General features: G+C 46.0%; 1 protein-coding gene across 1 annotated transcript; it reads right to left on the bottom strand.

The window, feature by feature from the left end:
• Positions 1-876: 876 nt before the first annotated feature.
• Positions 877-22373, bottom strand: LOC125947156 (carboxypeptidase inhibitor SmCI-like). The gene is made up of 3 exons (XM_049671537.1): positions 22313-22373; positions 20422-20634; positions 877-1136 (listed from the first exon to the last, which is right to left on the bottom strand). The coding sequence occupies exons 1-3, from the start codon at positions 22359-22361 to the stop codon at positions 877-879; spliced, it is 522 nt and encodes a 173-aa protein (XP_049527494.1). The 5' UTR covers positions 22362-22373.
• Between the last annotated feature and the right edge of the window lie 2223 nt (positions 22374-24596).

Genomic DNA, 24596 nt, shown 5'->3' with positions numbered 1-24596 from the left:
ACGTAACAATATTATAGGCGATAAGTACATGTCATTGCGTGTTCACAGGTGCATTTATTACTGTCACCTCACGTCCATGTAATTGAGTAGGCAATAGATCATTCAGTCTGTGCTGCTGGGCCATCCGTGAACTAGTCCGCGTATGTGATAAAAATTGTCATAAAATGTTTGTCTGGTTATAGCTTCTGTGCTTGCATCAAATGCAGTGCCAAGTACGATACCCGAATTTTAAGATGGTTTAATGATGTCGGTTTTGCCCCAGTTCTTCAAAGAAAGGGGGGGGGGGGGTTATGGTGTGATGTTGTGTGTTTTGGTTTCAAAACCAGTTTTATTCGCCGTCTGGGGGCGCTACAGTGATCGGCGGGAGCTATAAAACAAGCCGTGTCACCAATAGATGTTCCTCGCCTCGGTGCCCAGCTGCCTCCATTTCTATTCTTACGGCCGCCGTCCCTGCTTGCCTTCCTCCCTTTGTCCCGGCGTCGGCGTCCATGGCGGCCGCGCCGACACCACACTTGGGCTTCACGAGACTTTCGCTTCTGTTTCTTCATCGCCTTGTTGGTGTCAGCTGCTCGTCGTCTGCTATCCTTTCTCCCTCGAATTCCGCCATGTACTTCATTACAGATGTTTAGTTTCATAAGGTTCGTTTAAAAATGGATAGAATAGTTTATCTCATAATAGCCTAAAGAATGTTATTCAGGCGAAACATTGTTGTTTGTATATGGAGACAAAAAAGTTGTTTGCGGCACATTTCTTTTAAAATAACTGTAATAATAGTAAGGGCGTTCAGCAACAGCTTTTCACTTATATTCGCCTTTAAAATATTGCACAAATACGATAATATTATCACTCATCTAATAAGTATTATACCGTAAAGGTTTAAGTATCTAAGGCAGTGATAGAAATGAGGTCGTGAATAGTCTTACCAGGTAAACAATCTTCTTCACATTCATCTTTGGTTTCAAAGTTTTTTATATCTCCGCATCCAAGGTGGGTGAAAGGAGTGCAGCTTACAGTGTCCTTGTTGAAATACCATAACTCGTCGGGTTTCTTGCTTTCTTCACTGCACAGCTCACCTGAATGCTTCTCCACATTACATCGGTCCATTGTCAAATCTTCATTATCCGCATATTCCCAGGCTGCAGTAATAAAATAAGCTTTAAATATGTTCTACATGCACATTCTGTAACAATCTGCTGGAAACTTGGGGTTGTAAATATGGCAGAAAACCCAAGGTAGAATGAGAATTAAAGCGCTTTTATGCATATTCTATATGAGTATTCTTGATAACAACATGCAAGTGGTGGTTTTGCGTATACAATCACAGCTGACAGACGATTGAAAACTTACATTTCTACGCAGTGCGCAAGATGCGCGTTCAACTCACAAGTGATGGCAAGATTCCTTTTTGTCTACTATCGTTTCTCTGTTGCTGAGTATCTTACTTTTCGATTGATAGTACAGTTATTCCACCCTATCACTTCTTTGAATTTATTTTCTGTTGGCGTCACGTGATTATTCTTAAACTCCTGTGTAGGCTCGAAAACATACGCGTATTACTGGCATTCTTTTCAGAAATTTAGACGTGTAAAATGAAGGCTCAAAGTGTTGTGAAATTCTGTTTCTTCAAAAGCGTGTGTTCTAAGACTTCATTCACAGGTGTGCTTTTATTTACATCCGTCAAACGGATAGATGCCTCAACGTGCGGCCACGTCAACCTCGCTAGACACATTGTTGAACCTTTTTCTACTTTGCATACTGAATCGCTGTTTTTAAAGCATTGTATCTGAATGTATAACACCATGAAATGTGCAGGATATAAGTTGTGACGCCAGTTATGGATCAACAAAGACCTAAGCGAGGCTTTGCTGTCCTAGCACTTCATGGGGTTCTGTATATTAATAGGCCTAATTCATAATTTTACACCGCTTGCTCGTTTATGCTTCATAATGTTAATTGGATATACGCGTATTTTGGTCCTTCAGTACGCAACTGTTTGTTAACTCTCATAAAGGCTTGGTTATGAGAGTGTGCTAGGGTCCATCTTGCCTTCTTTTATTGCGATAGCACATATACGGACACTCCAAACGCATTATTGCCGTCGCCGTCATAGTGATGTTCCCTATAAAGTCCAACGGCAATAAAATCGTCGCCGTGCGACGTGCGTTGTGTGTGCCAGTGAAAGGCTGAAAGCATGTGAGGGTGAGCCGGCAACCGTAGCTTAATCTCGCACACGCGAGAGAGGAAGGCGGCCGGAAGCGCACGGTCTTCGTTCGCGAGCGTGGAACGGGTAGGAGGCAGTGGCGTAGCCAGAAATTTTGTTCGGGGGGGGCTGAGGTTGCAGCGCGGCCTCCTCCTTATAGAATTTGTCGAGGGATCAAATACATGAATAATAACTGTATTGCCAATGCCATTGTATAGTAGATGCTGCAAACGAATTACTGAACGCTACGCACTGTCAAGTAAAATATGTATTTTTTCAGAAAAGAATACATTCGTATGTCCTAAAAATTCTGGCAGAAATAACTGATATCAATGCGGCTGCGTTTTTGTTTTTTGTCTTTAATAAGGAAAGAAAACATCACACGGACATTAGTACTATATGAGTTCGAAACCAGCAAAGCAGTGTATACAGCTGATATGAAGAACGTAAAGGCCATCTAATGAATAAGTTGAGGACAAATATGTTGATGAATCTTCGTCATTCAAGAACCTTCTTTACATTTTTGCACATATGCAAAGGCCAGGAAAAAACCTCAATGACGCTGTCCCTCGTTGCAATAGAATGCGCAGGAGCAGCTGTTACCGGTCGTGTATTGTAATTACACCGAGATGATACTCGCAACAGTGAGTACAAATAAAAAGTAGGAGAGAGAGAGAGAAGTCATAAGGGAAAGGCAGGGAGGTTAACCATGCTGAGCCCGGTAGTCTACCCTGCACGGTGGAAGGGGGAGAAGGGATTGAAAGATAAGGAAGAGAGAATTTCACAGTTCACACGTTGCACATTTACAGTTGAGCGTTCATCGCTGAGTTTCGTCACAGGCGGTCATACAGGCTTGTGCACTTCAGAAAACACAGCAGCGCCTTTGTAGCCCTGCACATAGCAGACGCACGAGGCCACGCGCCCAAGATATTTTCCTCCGTAAAAAACCTCTCGTCTAAGTGCCCCAAAGCCGTCCGAAGGGCAATCCTCTCATCTTCGTATCTGTGGCAGAAAAGTAGGAGTTCTGCAAAATATACATTAGAAATGCGAAGATAGAATGGAATATACAAATGCGAAGATAGAACTCGCTAAGGCCAAAAAGGAGTCGCTAGGAACAAAGTTCACTGCTTGTATACACAACACCTCGCAAGAAGATATTTAAATGTTCGTCTAAGTCTCCAATAAATCTACGTATTTAAGCAAACGTCACTGTATATTATGCGTCAAACAAGACAAATAAACACGTTGCGGAGTCAGACATAGTTAACTTTGCGCACAGAAAGACAGATGATCTAGGCAAGAACAAAACCATGATCGCAGACATCGTGATATGCACTCGGGCCATGCAGCAGTCGCGAAAGCACCATACAGGTAGAATAATAGAGGAATAATGCAGAAATCAGTACGAAAATGTGTAATTTAACTGCCTGCACAGCGGCAACAATTATTCTGCACCCAAAATTAAAAGAGGGTTTTGCTTCTTTTCAAAAAAGAAATAAAGCAGGTAGCTAAAAAGGAAAGAAAAGGACAAACGAAAGCCACAGATTATACGGCAAGTTGAACTACCCAATATCCGTGTGTGTTTTTGGAAAACGCATCGTGGGCCGGGCTTTCAATGAGCAAGGTCGGTCAAAATTGGTTATTGATGTCCTCGTAATTTTCGTATTCGCATGATCGATAATTTTGATCATGATGTTAACTGCTAGAATAAACGGCTAAAATTTCTGCAGTTTTAAAAGCTAACGAATTGCGAGCTTATGGACCCGAAGGAATAGAGCTTTTTACTTGCATTGATTTTTGCTGCTTCGCTATCTAAAGGACAAACTTCTCTCGGCGGGGAAGTTTAGCGAAGCGGTCAATGACTTCGGACACGTTGATGCCGACGTCTCTGTGGGTGTATAGAAGCACCAGTCTAACCATGCGTTCCACAGACATTGTAGAGCGCAAGTAGTTTTTTTAATAAACTCTTGTTAAAAAATATTCTCTCTGCGCTGGCAGTGGTCACTGGAAGGGTGACTAGAATCTGGAACAGTTTGTACACATTTACATAGAACCTGCAGTCGCAATGAGAGATGGGCATCTATTCCGGTGCTAAAACCTAAAACACTCCCTCGATGTCGTTGGCATCCTTGCTTAGGTACTTTGCACAAACATTAGGCTGTTCGATTCCGGCGATGTCCGTCGTTTCGTCAGCAAATACGGAGAAGCAGCCTGCTTTTGCAACTAGGCTTTCTTTGATAATTTCGTCACAAATTTCTATAATTTGGTTTTGTGCCTCTGGGCTTAAATACGAGGCATTACTGGGGCAACTTTCCAAATGGTTCTTCAGATATGTATCTCCCCAATCAGCTCGCATGCGAATAAGCGCTCTGAAAATACCTGTATTTTCCGGGGGGCCTATGCTTGAATCCATAGGGCCACTGTCCCTGTGGCCAACGAGAGCCAGACCTTGTAGCCCGCAAAAAGAATTTCCTCAATAATAGGCCATTTCCTTTCTCCTGTTTTCTCAAATTTTACTTTGCCTGCCCTGGTCCAGCTGATCGATCACATTGGGCACGCGTCCTGAAAATGTTTGGAGAAAATTATCAGCTGCTAGCTCAAAGTCACGGTAATATTTAGTATTTTCGTGTGTGGAAGATTGCGAGCGCGTGCTTTCATTTCTGGAACGGCTTGGACACGAGGGCTCCAGTGCACGCATGTTGGTCCAACTTTATACCAGCATTAACCCCATAAAGTTCTAGAATTGAAAATCTTTTGAAGCACGCCTTTGGAAATGTCAGTGCACCTTTCGCGTCAAAAGTCTATGAGAACTTTATAGTTATACCCAAAAAGTTTCGGAATTGAAATCCATGCGCTCCGTAGATTCCACGGCCGCTGCGAGATGCCGCAACGCGCCCGCTCGCTATCAAAAAGCCCTTGAAAGTTTGTGCTCGGATGCGGCTCCTTGCGTTACGTGACCCCAGGTGCCACGAAATCCACCACAGGTGCCACGAAATCCAGCCCGAGTTCGCAATGTTCGTGCCGAAATGTCTTTCAAACGTGAAAAAGACATTGTAGACAGAATGCAGAATGATTGAACATAGCTCGCCTACACGAACATGTCGCAGCCTATGACACTAGGACACCTGAACAATGGAACATTCTGCACTCAAGAACGAATTATGGTCAACAAATTCTTCGACATACACTTCCGGCTTTACTCAATAACCTCGCCTTACGAGAAATAGACCTTCTGTCCTTATGCAGCCTGCACAACTACTTTCAGTCAAACTAATCCTTGTTGTTTAATGAGTTTGTTCATATGCAATACTGTATGACTTTTCCTCCCTTTATTTGCTTTAGTTTATGCTTCACTGAATATACTGCTATGTTATGTTGTTTTTTTTCAAATTTTTTTTCTGTTTTCGTATAATAACTTTCTTTATGTAATCTATAATGCTCATGTATAAATTCAATATTTCCTTGTTAATGCAGACTACTTGTTTTTCTAATTGTTGAAGTGTATTACTACCTGTCTCGTATACACATTTTTTTTAAATTGACACCTTCGCACCTGTTTACTCACATGTGAGCCCCCGATGGCCTCGGTTGCCTTTGATGGGTTTTTGGGCTGGTCAAGTTGCCTGCGTGCAACTTTTTATCCAGAACCCCACATTCTTTTCATGGGAAGTAAATTATTATTATTATTATTATTATTATTATTATTATTATTATTATTATTATTATTATTATTATTCCCGGCGTCGGTGATAGTTTTGGTCGGCGGTGCATGCCGGCACGAAAAAATTTCGGGGGGGGGCTGAAGCCCCATCAGCCCCCCCCCCTGGCTACGCGCCTGGTAGGAGGCGACGGAAACGGGAGGGGGGGGGGGGGCGTTCTGTTTACGAGGCTGCTGCTCACGGATTTATCTTGAAAGCGATCTGCGACGCGGCTGAAGTGTGCGCCCGCGGGTGCCTTATCTTCAAAGCGATCTGCGAAGGGCCTAAGTGCATTCGCCGAGTGCCGGTAGCTTCATATGCGCTGCGCTTACGACGTTTCGTTCGCGTTAAAGCCGGAGCCAGCGCGAAGGTCAATTTGCTCGCTGCCGCTGGCGCGCTTTATCACTCGAGCGTTTTCACGAGCTGCCGCGGTCATCGAGCGAGATGTGTTCATGTTTACCTGTGCGCGCGTGACACCGTGCTTGTTCATTTAGTTAGTAAGCGAATATTTACAACTTTATACGGCCCATAAAACTGCTATCCATATTTCGTATAGCTGTATACTAATTTGCTATCGCAATCGATGCTTCGCCTTTAGGGCGAAACTGCGCCTTTTTTATGACCCTACTGTCTTTGCTTTAGTACAAGCAGTGGAAATTCAAAAGGAGAACATAGGGATAGAAGGCAGTAAGATCAGGTAAATCTTATTTACCTTCCAAACTAAAATGCGGATTATGGTATGGCAACACGCAAAAGAAAGAAAAAGTTCAAATTATTCGCCTCCACTGGACGATGCGCAGTCTTTCTACAAAAAAAGTACTCAAGACTGTCGCTATGAAGTATTGAAGAAAAGCTAGCATGGCTTTTTGGTCTGATAAATTCTGAAGCCATGTTTCCAGTACTTTCGCTTCGATAAAAGCCCAATCGTCAGACCCACTCACGGCAAGCAGACGAGTTTGGAGTTGCTCTTCGAAGCGACGACAATGGTGGAGGGGGTGATAAATAGTGTGCTCATATCTTCACTGACCGGACATATGTACCTGAGTCAGGCAATTCAGTGCAGCAGTTGTAGGACTCTACTATTGCTGCACTGACCCACAATCAACCCAGCGTTATTGCTTCATACCGCCAGAGTTATGGCGGTAACTACAATTGAAGTGACGGATGTAGGCTCTAGAAGCACCTGTGGATGTTCCGCTGTGTATTTCCATGAGCCAATGTTACAATACGCACAAGAAGGTGAAGCTCTCCTGTACCATCGACTTTTGATAACGGTATGAAGAGTGTTCGCACAGCAGCGTGGGTACATTGGGCAGCGTCATTGGCATGATGGTTACTAAAAATGCCACACAGTCCGGCAGCCACTGAAAAAATGCATCGTGTCCTCTATCATTGGAACAACAGCAAGTTTGACTGTTTCAGAGCACCAATTGGTCATATTTGTACGGCATAAATGTTGAGGACTTCAAGGGCTGCCTTTGAGCTACGAAATATTGAACATTTGCAAGTTGGCTCTTTTCCGAATTATTCCACAACGTCCCGAAGAATGTCGAATACAGATCACCGTGGCCGCAGTGGTGTAGGAATTCTAAACTCGATGCATATCGACTCATCAAGTACAACTGAAGTGCCCGTGGAAACTCTTGAGACGGAACCGTCACTGTAAACATGGACGCTGTCAGTCCGTGATGTGTCTAGGATAGCCAATGATGCCTTCAACCCTGCCGAGTGACAAGCTCTTCTTATTGCGATCGCAATTCTATGAACACCCAGGCGCATTTCTGCCGCCGCCGCGCACCGTATGTTGTATGTGAGAGTGAAAGTGTGCGAAAATGAGCGGGCAATCGCAGATGAATCGCGCGCATGCAGTAGAGGGAGGCGGGAAGAAAGTGCGCTGTCTTCCAGTCGCGCGCAACGCACCAGAGGGAGGGCAGGGAGAGGGGGGGGGGGGGACGGGACGTTCTACTCCGTTTGGCCTGAGCGGCCGCGCGTACCCGCCTGCGCTGCAAGGTTGGGAGCGTGAAAGAAGCCTGCGAATACACGCAAAATGCCTCGAGCGGCCAGTCGCGCGGTAGTTCTGCGTGTATTCGCGGGCTTCTTTCACGCTCGGAAAAACACATTTATGAAGCAGGTATTGAGCACCAGAAAGCTCTATCGGGAGTTTTTCATGTCGCTCTACAATTTTTTCATTGACTCTTTCATAAATAGGACAGTACTTCTTCAGTTAGATAATTAATTACAATTACCTAACGAAACAATTACCGGCGGCTACTCCACTGTACTGGAAACAATACGCACTAGGTTCCCTTCGCTTAACGCCGCTCCTATTTTTTCAAATCGTGCTACGTGATAGCTGCGACACCCTATATGTGTTACTAGCGGATGTTGCTGGCGGTAGTAATTATTCCGGCGGTTGAAGCACAACTACGTACTCCCAAATCAGTGCAAATGATTGCTATTTGTGTACTCTACGGAACCTGGAGATTAGTTTTGCCAACTTTGAACAGCACTGGCACGCATTATCGCATGTATCCGAAGAAGTGCGATGTGTTTAATTCAAGCACTGATAGCACGTTAGTGCCCCACGTATTACCAGTGTACAACCTGAGCATGTGGGCATTATTGTCAACCCTCTTCCTTAAGTATGAGAAGGCGTCGCTCCACAAAAGTCCTATCTATCTAATAAAGTATCAGACTCTATATTAGTTTGTTTGTGAAGTCGTGCTCCCGTTAATTAAAGCAGGCTACCAGGCAATCTGCTTGTGCATAAATCATTAAGGTCAACTTATATTTTGAAATGCGCAGGAATCCACGAAGCATTTACGTCGATCTTAGGCTCACATCTCTTAGGCTCCAGCTCACATACGAAGGTCCACATGGTAATGCTGTCGGTATAGGTGGAAAAGTTGATGGATGACGCAAAATATGAAGGTTGAGTTTGAGGTAAAAAAAAGTCACACTTTCGCCCGAAAGGCGAAGCACCAATTGCGATAGCAAATTTACTAGTAGAGTATACGGAGTAAGGGTAGTAGTTTTATGGGCTGCATAAACTTGGGCACATTCGCTTACTAACTGAATGAACGAGCATGGTGTCAGCGTGCTCCAGCAAACATGAATACATCACACTCGATCAACGCAGAAGACAAGCAGTGTCAAAACGCTGGCGTGAGCGCGCGAGCAGTGGCCGAAGGTTCGTGTGGTTTATCGCTTCAGCGGAAACTGAGTGGCGAAAGCACAGCGCATACAAATGTCAGAGCCGTGTAGAGATCGCTTTCAAGATACGGCACGCGGGACAGCCCTCAGCAGCGCAATGTACAAGTACGTAGTTCCTGGCAGAGTATAGAAGCCGCGCACCCTCCCTACCGCGCTGCCATCACGCTTTCCTCCTTTCGCGTGGGAGATGTAATGTTTATGTTTATTAAAGATGTTATGTTTATGTTTATTAAAAGGAAGGGCCCAATGTTATGTCAGTTATGCAGAACCAACTAGCTCAACAATTAACTATTCTAGAATACATTTCTCGTACATTGGGCCCTTCCTTTTGTGTGTATCCTCAGCAGTCTTCGGTGGCACTTGTCCTTGTTTGTCCCTTTCTTGTGTCTGTCTTTTATATTGCGCTGAGTTACTTGTTCAGTTATGCACAACCAACTAGCCCAACAATTAACTATTCTAGAATACATTTCTCGTACATTGGGCCCTTCCTTTTGTGTGTATCCTCAGCAGTCTTCGGTGGCGCTTGTCCTTGTTTGTCCCTTTCTTGTGTCTGTCTCTTATATTGCGCTGAGTTACTTGATCAGTTATGCAGAACGTACAGAAGTATGTTGGCCACTGCGAACTCTGCCAGCGACGCAAGAGACCACCGACGCTTCCCGCCGGCCTTCTTCAGCCTATCGATGTTCCAGTAGAGCCGTTCTTCCGCGTCGCTCTCGATTTGCTCTGACCTTCCCCTACATCAGCATCTGGGAACAAATGGGTCGCTCTTGCGACGCACTATGCCACGCGTTACGCTATTACGCACGCACTTCCAACCAGCTGTGCTACCGATATTGCCGACTTCTTCCTTCACGATGTTATTCTGCAGCACGGAGCGCCTCGCCAACTACTCACTGATCGCGGTGCTTACTTCTTGTTCCGTGTCATCGCTGGCCTTCTACACTCATGTTCCACAAAACGCCGTCACCACCGCCTATCACCCTCAGACAAACGGCCTCACCGACCGCCTGAATCACACCATAACCGACATACTGCCCATGTACGTTTCCGCCGACCACCGCGACTGGGAAGCTGCATTGCCCTTTGCTACATTTGCCTATGATTCGTCACGCCACAGTACGGCAGGTTGTTCACCGTTTTATCTTCTTTTTGGCCGGGAACCGACACTACCTATGGATACTTTAGTACCAGCCGCTCCACGACAACCATCGTAGTACGCACAAGATGCCATCGAGAGGGCGCACGCTGCGCGTCATATCGCGCGCGACCGCCTTCAGATGTCGCAGGTGTCGCAGAAGAACCGTTACGATTGCCCTCACAAGGATGTATGTTACGGTCCTGGATCCTTATTGCTCCTCTGGTCGCCAACTCGACACATTGGTCTCTCCGCGATGCTTCTACCACGGTACCATGGTCCTTATCGCATTCTTTAGTTACCGACGTGACGTATGAGATTGCACCGGCACAGCCAATGTTATCTTTTTCACCGGTCCAGACTGACGTAGTTCATTGTCCCGGCTAAAGCCGTATCACCCGTCCGCTGATGCTGCACTCTAACCGGCTCGGATGGTGTGCGTGTTTTCGCCCGGGGGGTATTGACGCGAGACAGAAGCAGAAGACCGGCACCTAAGCAGAAGTAAGCATTAGGCCGGCATCGAAGAAGAGGAAGTAGAGGTTGCTCCTCGCCATCTTGGCTGGTTGCTGCTACGCCTGTGCTACTCGCGTGTAAGTATTTGTAAATATACGTTTTTGTGCTATATAAAGCTGTAAAGCATACAAAACTCGTGGTGCTCGGAGATTTTAATACAGATCACTCGGCCTGGTGCTATCTGAAATGTGAAAAGAAGGGCACTAAACTCTCGGAGGCCGCCCAAGGCTTCAATTTTACCCTTTTGGTTGACCCTCAAAAACCAACCTGCGTAGGCAATAGCGTGAGTCAAAACACCTCGCCTGATTTAACCTTCACCAGGAAGATATACAATGCCATCTGGAGCTAGAATACGGAACTTAACGTTGGGAATTCAATCCATTACGGTACCTTCCAGAGGCTACAAGGGGAAAACGCTAAATATGAAGCACCCACGTGGGACGTTTTACGGTATGTTTGGACTAGACGTAAACCGGAACCCATTGCAAGCCTTGAAGAGTAGATATCTACTCTTCTCAAAGACGCAGCTAACTCAACCACGGAGGCAGAGCAGGTGGAGGACGGCCCAGCTCCTGATGCAAAATTGGTCTACCTGCGGTCTGCGCAGCATAGCTTGCAGAAACGCTGGCTCGAGCATAAACACAACCGTGGCATACGTAAACGCCTCGCGCAAATCGAAAGGGATATCGAGAAATACAACAGTTCAGTCAGGAACACTGGTGCAAGCTATGCGACCGCCTCAACAGTCAGCTCGGATGCAAAAACACCTGGTTCCTGCTTAAACACCTACTTGACCCCACTCAGACTAGAACAGCATCACAAAAGAACCTTCAAAGGATCCTACATTCCATCCAGAAACATAATGACGCCCTCTTTGAAGCTCTAAAAAACGGCTACTTTAATACTAGCACCAATATTCCCCTGCCCGTAGCTTATACTGGAAAGGAAAACATAGAATTGCACAGTAAAAATATGGAATCTTAAGTACATGCTGTCCTAAACGGCATCAAAACTTCAGCGGCGGCTGGCGAGGACCATATGACTAATAAAATGCTACGTAACCTAGACGATCTAAGTTACTGAAATCACCAACCTTTTCAACATACACTGGAAAGAGGGAACTATACCCACCAACTGGAAATATGCAAACATGATCTTCATACCCAAACGAGGCAAGAGGGTGGAGCTGGAGAATCTGCGCCTCATCTCCTTAACCTCTTGCCTTGGCAAGGTTATGGAACACGTCGTTTTTAACAGACTGAATGAGTACACTGAAATCAAGAGGCTACTGCCCCATACGCTGATTGGCTTCAGGCCAAATCTGTCCACCCAAGACATTATGTGGCAGATTCAGCATGGTATGTTACACCCGGGCGCTTTAAGAGCCACCCGTACCAATCTAGGGCTAGACGTAAGTAAAACTTTTGACGATGTGTCACACGCATCAATACTGACAAATCCATCCCAAGGTAATGTCGGTGAGCGCACTTATTTCTACATTTCAAGCTTCCTCAAGGATCGCACTGTGAAAATACACCTTGGGGACATTAAAAGCGGACCGTTTTTAATAGGAACGAGGGGAAACCCTCAAGGTGTGGTTCTCTCCCCCTTCCTTTTCAACGTGACTATTGTAAAGTGCCTTTTATTGCATTTTAGAATGCTGCAAGGCGGCTGCGTGGTCAGGAGCTCAGAGTCCTTGGGTGCGCCACTTCGCTCTCCTCGTCTACGCTCGCTCGTCCATACGCTGATATATAACACTTCCCCCCTCTACTGAACTCTTAACATATCTTAGTCAATTTTATGTTGACATGTTGAAATGCCTAGTTGTTATGGCGCCTTCAGAACACGACCATATCGACTGCGTGGTATACAATCGGGAACGGCTTGCGACTGTTCGGATCGCTGCATGCTTTCGGGCGTCGCTGCTTCAGCGGGCAAATCAGGGTACGCATTAGGAGACGAGTGAGAAGCCGTGGGTGCATCTTCTGTCGGACGCTCGGCCCCTGAACTGTGCAATGGTCTTGTTGTAGTGAAACGGTTGTCTTCGAGTGAGTCATTTCCTGAACAAGAATGATAGGGTGATTCTTGAACTGAGTTTTCAATCAACGTATATCTTATTTTTATATGATCCACGTGACGCCTGTACCACCTGCCATTCTGAGTGATCGTTGCGAAGGACCTCTTGCCGCATTCTTCAACTACTACAGCGGGTAGCCAGGAGGGATTATTGTTCAAGAAATTTTTTATCCACACCTTGTCACCTGGCACATAATCTTTTCTCATATTGTCCCCCCTTCCCCTTTCGGTGTCTTTTCGGGGGTGTAGCTCATTCATATGAGACGGAATCTGCCTGCCAAACATTAATTCTGCAGGCGTCTTCTGTGTTGTGGTGTGTGGCGTCGTATGCTGCATAAATAAAAACCGTAACAGCCGGCAGGAGAGGCATCCATCCGTCATTTTCTTGAGTGCCATCTTCGTTTCTGCAACCATGCGTTCGCTTGTCCATTTGTGGGCGGGTGGTATAGAGCTGATGTTATGTGTTTGTTCATGTTCAATTTGAAGAAGTGTTGCATTTCCGACGAAACGAATGCTGTGCCATTATGAGAAACTATCACTTGCGGTATGCCAAAAGTCGCGAACCGTGATCGTAGCACATCCGTGGCTTCGGAAGTAAACTGTGACGGCACTTGTCTTCTAGCCACTTGGAGAAGGAATCCACTACGATTAAAAAGCTCTTATTGTTCACCGGCCCTAGAAAATCAACATGAGCGATCTCCCATGGTTCACTCGGACGGGGCCATTCCGGCATTACAGCTGCTGGAGGATGATGGCTGTGCATCTGACATGTCTCACACGACCACACCTTGGTCTCGATGTCGGTGTCTATTCCAGGCCACCACAGGTGACTGCGAGCGAAGCGTTTCATCATAGTCATTCCTGAGTGGGTAGAGTGAAGGAGAGTAAAATATTCCTCTCTAGCCTCTGTAGGAATCACAACCCGTGTGCCCGATAATACGCAACCACGGTGCGTCGAAAGCTCTTGCACCCGACTCTTGTAGGGTTGGATCTGTTTACCTTGCCATGATGCTGTTGATCCTGTTTGCACTCCAATATAAACTTGAGAAAACGTGGAGTCTTCCGCGGTCAGCCTTGCTATCTCCTCGGCAGTCATTGGAGGTTTGCGCAAACCTTCAATCATCAATACGTCGGTGCCGCTAGCTCATCGACATCGGAAGCCAGCGGAAGTCGACTGAGCGCATCCGCATTTTGATGTGTATTTTTTTTCCTTCTCAGTAAAACAACTCATAGTCATAGCGCACAATACTACGCACCAACGAAGCATTCGGGGTGATAACACTTGCTGAATTTGCTTTCTAGGGTACATGATTCCAAAAAGCGGCTTATGCTCAGTCACTATGAGTACATGCCGACCGGCAATGTACTGATGAAAATCCGTGACTGCAAACACAATTGCAAGCCATTCTCTGGCGAGTTGGGAGTAGTTTATCTCAAATTTGCCGAGTGTTCTTGACGCAAACGCTACTGGCAGTTCGTGTCCGTTTGCGTCCAACTGCGCAAGAACTGCTCCTAACCCATAAGGCGAAGCATCACAGCTGAGCATCAGTTGGCGAGAGTCGTCGTAATGAGCAAGAACCATACACTAACGTAGTGCGTCCTTAAGTTTGTTGAGAGCGGCGTTGTGCGGGGCTTCCCATTTCCACTTAGCTTCTTTATCCAATAGACGATGAAGAGGTTCGGCGATGGACGCTTTGTCTCGGAGGAACCGGCTGCAAAAACTTATCATTCCTAAGAATGACTGTAGCTCGGACTTGTTTGTTGGTTCTGGCGCACTCGTTATTGCTTCAACCTTTTCAGACGTCGGTTCAACTCCCTTTGCACTCACTCTGTAGCCCAGGAAATGCACTTCGCGCACCGCAACTATGCATATTTCCGTGTTTGCTTTGAGACATGCCTGTTGCAAACGCTGCACTGCTTCCAGTCAATCTAGATGCTCTTCATTTGACGCTCCCATGATGAGGATATCGTCTAAATAAGCGCTAACACCGGGTAATCCAGCGAGCAGAGTATCCATGAAGCGTTAGAATATAGATGGTGAGGCCGAAACGTCGAATGGCAGTCGCTTCAATGCGTACAAGCCTTGAATTGTGTTGATAGTCAGCATCTCCGAAGTGGCCTTGTCGATGTGCAGCAGTTTATAAGCATTTGTCAAGTCAATTTTTGAAGAAAAGATCTGTCCTCCTCGAAGAGCTGCAAGCAGCTCAGCTGCCGTGGGCAAAGGATACGCCGTTGGCTCGATGCTTGCGTTTGCTGTGCTCCAGCAATCCCCGCACAATCGTAAGGATCCATTCTTCTTCCTCGCGGTGACCACCGGCGTCGCGCAGTCACACGCCGAGATTGGCTCAATTATGCCTTGAGCCTGGAGTTTGTCGAGTTCTCGACATACGGCATCTAGCATGCAATGCAAATGGCACTTGCCGGCACTTCAAAAACTTGAGTGTCGCGTCTTCAGCAAGTTAAATGCGTACAGGTGGCCCTGAATGTCCAGTGAACGCTTCATCGAACACCGCAGAGAACTTGGCTAATGTAGCGTCGATTGTTGTTTCCGTGAGATTTGTCAGTCCATGCAGCGTAATGCCCAGTTTTTCGAACCAACTTCTTCCTAACAAGCTGGCTCCAACCCCTCCAGCCACGAGCAAGGGTAGCTGTGCTTTGTTGTTGTTGAAAGATACATTGATAAGCACGGAGCCTAGGATGTCCAAACATTCTCCCAACCTTGTCCGTAAAGCGAGCTTGCGTTCTCTTAACACCGGGGCATTGTAAGGCCAGAGGCGAGCGAACGTCGCTCTACCTTTTATAGAAAACGCTGCTTGCTCCCGAGTTTACTTCCGTCTTGAGTGGCCAACCAGACAGTCGTACTGTCACGACGAACCTAGCTGTGGTTGTCATCTCTAGTCCTGTGTGAAAAACAGTAAGGAGGCCACCTTCCTGTCCCCCAAAACTTCGTCCTCCTCTAAACGATGACTTCCTTGGTACTTCTGTGGTTTAGCCTTTTTCGACAGGCAAGCTTTCGCAATGTGACCCTTTTTGCGGCAGAAATTACACGTGGCATTACTGATGTAACACTTGTCCGCCTTATGATCTGCTAAACATCGGAAGCACTGCTGCGCCTTGCTTGTAGAGCCCTCGCGAACATTCTGACGATGTACATCGAAATTTTCGGCCTGTTGCTGAGTGCTTTGAAACTGTGTCTGCTGATATCTTGCTGATTCAGCAGTCGAAACAAGCTCGTACGCTTTCTTAAACGTTAGCTTATCCTCAGCTAGCAACCGTTGTTGAAGATGAGAATCGTGGATCCCACATACCAATCTGTCTCGTACCATAACTTTCAAAGGAAGCCTTGTACTCCCTTGTTGAGACTCTACTTCCACGCTTTCGCCCGACGTATCATGGCCCACCGTCGTGGAGTCTGCGTTTCCAAAGTTGCAGCCCTTTGCCAAAGTTCGCAGAGCTGTCACATAGTCTTTGGCCGATTCATTAGCGAGCTGGTCTCGTTTCTGGAAGCGATATCGTCCATATAACTCGGAATGCCGGTTGTCGAAGTGCTGGCTCAGTAACTTGATGATGTCCACCAAGTCCACCTCAGAAGGTTTCCGTGGTGCAACCAGGGCCCTAAGCATCTCGTAGATTTGCTCACCGCACAGCGTGAGGAGAACCACTCGCTTGGGAGATTCTAAGATGTCGTTGGCTTCATAGTAGAACTCCAGGCGCTCTACCCACGATGACCAGTCGGTGCCGGGCACAAATTATGGTATCTTGCCTTTCTACATCGTCGTCCGGAAAAACTTGCTTCTCGGGGTCCCGTTCCTTCGTCGCCAGTATTGTAAAGTTCCCTTTTATTGCATTTTAGAACGCTGCAAGGCGGCTGCGTGGTCACGAGCCAAGAGTCCTTGGGTGCGCCACTTCGCTCTCCTCGTCTTCGCTCGCTCGTCCAAACACTGATATATAACAGTGACCATGCGAAACCTTCCCCTATTACTGGAAAAGATCCTGCATATGGAGCACTCCATCTACGCTGATCATATCACCATCTTGACCAATATCGGTTCGGATGGTGAAATCATCCGCGGCCCTGGACACCATAAACATTTTTTTCCGACAAAACGGTATTGCGTGCTCCCCGACAAATCCGGGCATCTGGTCATCCGGGATAATTCTACGAAACCCGCCGCCGTGGGGAAGGCCACTTCCTCTATCTGCGTCAATATGGAAGACCGCCCAGATTCACTAATATTGACAATAAGAAGCCTCGGCATGTAATTCTGTATAATACTCACAATTGCGAGGCTATTTCCCGGTTACAGATGACAGCCCGCCAAGTCAGTGGCCTGCTCAGACGACTAGCCACATGACATCACGTTGTGAAGGAGCCCGATCTCTGCCGTCTGACACAGGCTTTTCTAGTCAGTCGCATAGTGTACTCCTTCCCATACTACCAACCGCGCCTCTCTAACAAGGAAAAGGTCAACAGTGCCATCCGCACAGCTCATAAACCAGCCCTCGGGTTCCCTAGGTATGCGAACACTGAACGATTTCTTGAGCTAGGGATATATATTACGCAAGATTAACTCATGGAGGTAAAAACGGCCCAACATGAACGACTATCCAGCACCACAACTGGCCGGGTCATTCTGGGTAAACTCGGGCTGAATCCCGGGGGAATTCAGCAGGACGAACCAAACTTCCCGGTGTGGTCATACGCCAGTTGGTTATCAAACCGTTACCCAAGAACATGCTTCCTGGGAGACACGACAAGAGGCGGTCTGCGAGAGCCAAAGTCCTTCAAGAAAGGTGCCAAAACAACCAGCAAACCACGTATGTCGATTCAGCAAAGCAAAATCACGAAAGTTACATAGTGAGCGTCGTGACCGTAGAGGGACGTATCCTCAATGCTGCAACCATAAGTACACCGTCAACCGTGGAAGCGGAAGAGACTGCCATTGCTTTGACCATCGCGAATCCCTCCGTGCAAACCGTCATATGCGACTCCAAAAGGGCAATCACTAACTTTTCGAGAGGCAGCATAGGCATCGGCGCGGCGCGAGTCTTGCGGGACTTCACAAGTGAAAAGGCTATTGAGCTCGTATGGTCCCTGCTCATTTTGGGAATCAAGCGAATAAGGAGGTGCACTGGGTAGCCCGAGGTCTAATCAACCGGGAGGTGTGCTCCTCAGACTCGGATCCCGTGGATTAGGCACCGACGTCGTTCCACGAAATAACAAACTACTACAGGGAGAAAAGGCGAATCTAGCCGCCTCCAAACACAAGCCTCACGCGAGCACAAGCCTCGATCCTGCGTCGAATCCAAACTAGTTTGTTCGCCAGCCTACACTGGATGGTCATAATTACCAACGGGCAATGGAACCCAATATGTCACAACTGCACAACTCAAACATTGGCTACCCAAAAGCACATTATTTGGGGGTGCGAGGGTTAACCCCCTCCAAGGTCGCTCCTGCCAGCTCCCTTACAACAGACGTGGGAGGAGCTGCTGAGGATGCCAGATGAAAGACGACAGCAAGCCCTCATCGCCTGGGCCGGAAGAGTGTCGCTCCTCGATTGGGGCCCTCCTAGGACTCGGGCCTGCCAGAGCTTACCTGAGCAGAATTCTAATAAAATTGTTACCAACACCACCCAGCTTTAGTGAACCAGAACCGTCAAGCCTCCGCGGCGTCAACGGATGGCAAGAAACAAATACCGAAAGAGAAAGACGCAGGGGGAGTGCCGGCTTAGATGATATTGCTTTTCTGTATGAACAGCGTGCGGAAACGCGCATGGATGTCAGGACTGCCCGCGTAGTTGCAAGTTCTGCGAGGCAAGACCTAATCGAAAGTATATATCACGTACACGCGTGATGCCTTAAAGGACATGGCTGAATCGCCAGAGTCGTTTAAGGAGCTTGACGCTTAGGTTCATGCGGTACACTCTTTTAATGCATTTTAAATCAGTGTAGTCTAGCCAAATGATGTAATAATACTTAGTAGCACCAAGTGACATGCTTTGTATTTGTGTATGTGTACATATTGTTACGAAGAAGGTATTAAAGGAAAACCCTTGCACTCGGTCGTGCAACGCTTGAAACAGCGAAGCTGGCCCATCGTATCGCAGCGTTTTCCGGAAGTGCACGCGAACTTTTTATCTTATTACTCATGATGATGATGATATATTCTTTTCGCGCGCCTCAGACTTACGGCCGTCACTGCGTGTTGCATAGCGCAGATTGCAACACCGACACCGCCTTACAATTCCGACACCGCGTTCCAGGAGACCCGCTCCGTGAATGCGTCTCTCTCTCGCGCTCTCATAGTGCGTAAGGCCTCTTCACCTCGATGAGCACGAGCTTACGAACGCGTCAGCTGTGGATGAAGACGACGACGCTCGAACGCAATCATGTGCTTCGCATAAATGCATCTTCTGCAAGCTTGCCTGTATAGCCTAGGGACTGGATTCCTTTATTGGACGCGTGCACATGCTTGCCTGACTTTTTAATATGTACCTGTAGCGCCTTGTTTCTTGTGTTGCTGAAGATTCTGCTCCCATGTAACACAGAAAAAAAGTGCCTGTATAGCCTAGTGTTTACGACGCTGGTTTTGAGACCGAGGGTACGCGGGTTCAAATCCCACCTCGGCAAGTATGTTTATTTTTCTTTCTTGGTAGTTTCTTGATACGCACCACAAATTACAGCGCGCTCAGACAGCTTTGCTCTTAAGATGAAAAGGCGCCGTGGTGTTGAGGAAGCGTACTCGTCCCGCACTCCGGAGGCCCGGGTTCCATTCCCACCCGAACGAAAATTCACCTAATTTTCTTTTCAAAGGCATTATTTTCCTTTCTTTTCAGGAAGCTCACCAAGAGAATAGGCGTCAATGAGTATTTTTCACGTGTTTTTAGCCTTTGCTGTCGGCCGTTTTTGGTACCATCACTCGGTCACACCGCAGACTACAACGCCGGATTCTTGCTTAATGGGGCATATCGTGATTTCTCATTAAAAAAAGAAAAAAGATCGTTGATATGCATCACTCTTATATTTACGGCTAACTTGTGTTAATGAGTAGCGAAAATTCTTGTAAGCATTCTAACAAATTCATGTAATCTGTAAAAACACGTATGAAATTTAACCGCGTTACAAGCTCTTAAAAGAAAACTTTACCGAACGGCGGTACTGGCCTTGGTGCAGTGTAACGAATTTGTAAACTTAATGGATGATCTTTTTGAGAACATTGAGAATTGAGGCAGATTTTGTCAAAGAAACAAGATCACCGGTAAAAAAATGCACTTCTGATTTGCTAGAACTTAAATTATTTTGTCAATTGCAAAAGAGTTTATTCATATCGCTTCAGTAGTTATCTCAGGAGAGTGTTTCTCCGTTTTGCATGTATTTTAAAAGAGAAATTTGAGTAAAATCCGAACTAAAGGTTCCTATATTGTGGCGCAAAGAAACAAAACTGTGTGTGATTCCATTTAACACTACCGCGCCACCACGTGTGGCATGATACTACAACTTGTACTGGAAACTCATTAGTTAAAAAGTGTAGGAACGCGGAGGCGGAAGCGTTAATTAAAGAGGTAAATAGCATTCTCACTTACGAGGGTTACAAGCTTCTCGACACACATCTTCTCTAGGGAATGCATTGATGCTGTCATCGCAAACAGGAAATGCTGTAAGAGCGCACGTTTTAGTGGTCGGGTTGTAATACCATAGAGGCTTGGCGCCTTCAGGACAATTGGACATTTTTGTTGGGGGATCTGCGCAATCATCATGAGGAGAATCATCACCAAAGAGAAAGCGTGCAGCGGTTTCTGCAAATAGAAAAATGTTAGTCACAGATGTGTGCTTCTGGTATTTCTTTTTTTACGCTCATCATAACAACATTTGTGAAATATGCTACAGGTTTTGAAATAGTTATTGCCAGTCAGCGGCATTGTCAAAGCTTATATAATAAGCAAGTGTCTTAAAGTGGTTCACAATAAGGCAGTAAAAGAACTATATGAAACTATATAAACTTAAGACACCACTTAATCTGTAATAGTAGAACTTGGCGGGGTTGATAGCACGTACAATACGCCCCTGTAATGCCACACATTAGAAGAGAACCTGTCAGATCACTACCCAAAATGTGAAATGTAGTACAAGACACGACCAACTACCGGAAAGTGCTTTTTACTAGAGTCTTATTTTATCAGATAGAATTACAGGGGCGGAATAATTTTCAGCGCTGCAGGATGCAGGGAGGAAGCACTTCCTGCTTCGAAGTCAATTATAATCTAAAAACATAGCGTTGAGCCTGATAAAAGAAATCATTTCGCCTCCCATAATTCACGTGGAGCCAGATCTCACAGTCACATTATTCCCATCTGTATTCATGTAAACGCCCACACTCATACGGTTGTGCACTCAGTTACTAATAGTAGTGGCCTGTCGTACCTCATGTGGCAACACTCGTTTAGCTTTGCAGTCTCCTACTAACAACATCGAAGCTACCAGGGAGCACCCCACAATTCTCCATGGTGATACTTCTTTATTTCAGTGTTTGTGCTGCGATCGAAAAAAAGCACGGTACTTTTACGAGAGCCGCATGACACGTTTCTCACATCTCCTTCACGTCTGCAGTATATATATATATAGGAACTGCATATTGCGAACATCGAAGCGAAGAATATCCTATATATATATATATATATATATATATATATATATACGATATTCTTCGCTGCGATGTTCGCATTAATCAGGTACAGCAGCCATGGTGGAATAGGGACTATGGCGTCGCGTTCGTAAACACGAGGTCGCGGTATCCATTCTCGCATATGACAGCTGCATATTTAAAGAGGTGAAATGCAAGAACGCTGGTTCACCGTACATTTAGCTGACGTGAACAACGACCAAAGAGGTCAAAATTAATCCGCCGTCCCCTACTACGACATTCCGCATGAAGACATCGTGGCTTTCGTCGCTTGAAACCCTGTAACCTAATTGTTCAGCAACTTTTCAGGTACTGCTGGAATGATGCTTCGCACGAATCCCTTGTTTCAAAGAATGTTATTCTAACGTTCCTGAAAATAGAAGCAGCTACGATGACTGCGCGGTGGTTATAAATGACGCAGCGTTTTTTTTTTTTTTTGTCTGCAAGAGAAAGGGGCAGCTGAAAACTGAAATAAACACAGCAGCAAAAGACAATAAAAAGGCAGTTCATTAGTTTCTTTGATCAATAAAAAGGCAAAAATTAGTTTCTTTGATCAAAATGTTCATTTTGTAGCAAAATATGTTATTTTATTCCTCTATTTGACAATTTCAAATGAACATTGCATTTTTTCAAGTAATTTATATAGCGTGATATATTTGCAAATTTATTAGCTTCTTTGTGATGTAGCCCAGTAAAGTTGGCGCTATGGTTGTCGCCAAATGTTTTTATCAATTACATAGAATACGAGAAATTAAGGATCTATACAAAATATTTAGCATTAGTTGAGTACTTACGTTCAACGAGTTCCGTACCCATGAAGATTATAATGAACCAACAAATCATTGTTAAAAATTTTGCCTGTAAAAAGCAAGCTATATTGAGTTTTACTGTTGCGGCATATTCTCATGAATATATACAGATATCTAAACTTAGTTCGAAATTTGTTTCTTATGCTGGGTTATAGACATAGCATATTCTTATTTCATGAATAAAATATGCCTGTGAAAATTACGACGGCGCAGTTTTATACATTGCTTCCTTGTTTATTGAAAACACCCGCCATGGTGGTGCAGCGACGCTGTCTATGCGCTTCCAAGCCGCAGGGCGCGGGATCAAATCCAGGTCGGAGCGGCCACATTTAACTCGGGGCTTTTAAATAGTACTCGGAGCATATTAAACAACCCCAAATCGTCAAATTTAATCTGCAATCACCTAAAATGATGTGCCACCTAATCATATAGGGATATTGACATGTACAACGAACGAATTTTACGTCTTGAAGAAGCAAATAGGGATGTACGTATTATGGAATATCTAAGTACGAAAATTGCGAATCTTCAGAGAGGTCTGTCGCCTTGTGGTGAAAACAGATACTCTTTTACAGCGAAGCTCTTAATAGCCTGTTCCTGCTGCGAACGTCGGCGACGGCGTAACCGAGCGAATGACCGCAACAGCAAAATATGAAAGAGTGAGACGCAAGCCGCGAATGGCGGAGACCAATGAGAGTGGCCCCTGCTGTGACGCGCGCGCGGCTAATTGGTTTCATGCGGACCTGCCCGACCGCTCCTTGAGTACTCGTATCTGGTCTCAGCCGGACCGCTCGTTTCGTATACTATCGTCTGCTCGCGTCAGCTCTTGCTGGCGCTTGTTTGGTTTGCTTGGTTTGGTATCGTTGGCACTTGTTTCAATTGTCATGGTTTGTGATTGCTCTGTAATCTGATTGTATGCATGACGCAATTGTGTAGTACTTTCTGGAAGCCAAGCGGCACCAGCTAATACAGTGGAACATTCGAAGAGCCACGTATAAAAAGCCCACGTGCTTGACCCGGAGATCAGATTTTCGACGATTGCCGACTCTGCTACATGTCTAACTCAATTTCTTTGCCTCAACATATAGCGACATGAAAACACGTACGTATATAGCTGGGCTAAAATTTGGCATTAGGGACTATCGTATTCGTTGATCAAATTTTTATAATAACACCATAAACTAACAATACAGCAGATAAAATGAATGGTTGGGACACTTTAGAGGGACCCTACCGATGAGCATAGGTCGGCAAACTTACTCATAAGTCGACTCCCTCGGACTCGAACCAACCCGTGCGTCTGAATGAGACCAAATGAGTATAGTTTTGAAGAGAGTGAGTCTGAGTGAGCCCGACTGAGTGAAATTCTGGTGAACTTGAGTCCGAGTGGGCCATACGCAAGAAACATGTTTTGTGTGAGATTCCGGGTGAGTTTTGTTTATATTTTCACCCTCACCCCAAAAAAACTCGATAACAACTCAGGGAGAGCGAAACCGTGATGCTGGGAGCAGCGTAGATCGCACAAGGGCGTAAAAAAATTTGGTAGACTCTATGAAGAACGCAGCCGCCGAAGGGTGCACGAAACGTCTTGCACGTGCGATAGTGCGCGCGTGAGTACTAAGGTACAGAAATGACGTAACCAAACGCAGAAGTTACATTTTGTCGCTCAGTAAAAAATTTTCGTGTTTAAGTTATATTATAGCAAAGGGGATCTTACGGTCTAATTGTGCAGTTCTACTCGATCCTACTTGCAGTGGGCACGATTATTTATCAAAAGATGTCTATGCACAAAGATGCGGATGTGACCCCTGTACTGTTGCGCCCGAGAGTGTCCGGCGCCGCTCTATTTCAACGCACTGTTTGATGGTTGGAGCCCCTACACTTCCCTCGGTCCCTGCACTTTTACGCGTACTTCCTATGGAGACGGACACGTTCGGCCGTAATCAAGTGTTTGAGTATTCTTTTGTCCTGCTGGCTTATGCTCTTCACGCCGCTTCTGTGCGTCACGTGTAAAGCGCGCTGGTGCCATAGCCTAGCAACAGTAAAATTTTGGAAAAATGCATAGCGCTTGTAGGCAGCATGGAGCTTTAATGGGGCGAGAAGGAAAATGTGCGCAGCGAGCCTTTCCTCCTATCTGGCTTGTGCAAGCAGGCGCGGCGCTGCTTCAATGTGTTGCCCTCACGTGCTCTGGAACAATTTGGAGATGTTTTGCTCGTTCTCCGCGGAAATTATGCGACGTCAGTTCAGACAAGGTCATCGGGGAACCACT

Source organism: Dermacentor silvarum, chromosome 7 (genome assembly GCF_013339745.2).
Source record: "Dermacentor silvarum isolate Dsil-2018 chromosome 7, BIME_Dsil_1.4, whole genome shotgun sequence".
NCBI lineage: Eukaryota > Metazoa > Arthropoda > Arachnida > Ixodida > Ixodidae > Dermacentor > Dermacentor silvarum.
The sequence above is the reverse complement of the archived record's forward strand: the minus strand, read 5'-3'. Positions and strand labels throughout refer to the sequence as shown.

Coding starts and splice junctions, on each gene's coding strand:
- LOC125947156 (XM_049671537.1), bottom strand. CDS start 22,361: ATGATTTGTTGGTTCATTATAATCTTCATGGGTACGGAACTCGTTGAA. Junction 20,635..22,312: donor GGGTACGGAACTCGTTGAAC/GTAAGTACTCAA, acceptor TTCTATTTGCAG/AAACCGCTGCACGCTTTCTC. Junction 1,137..20,421: donor TCGAGAAGCTTGTAACCCTC/GTAAGTGAGAAT, acceptor TTATTACTGCAG/CCTGGGAATATGCGGATAAT.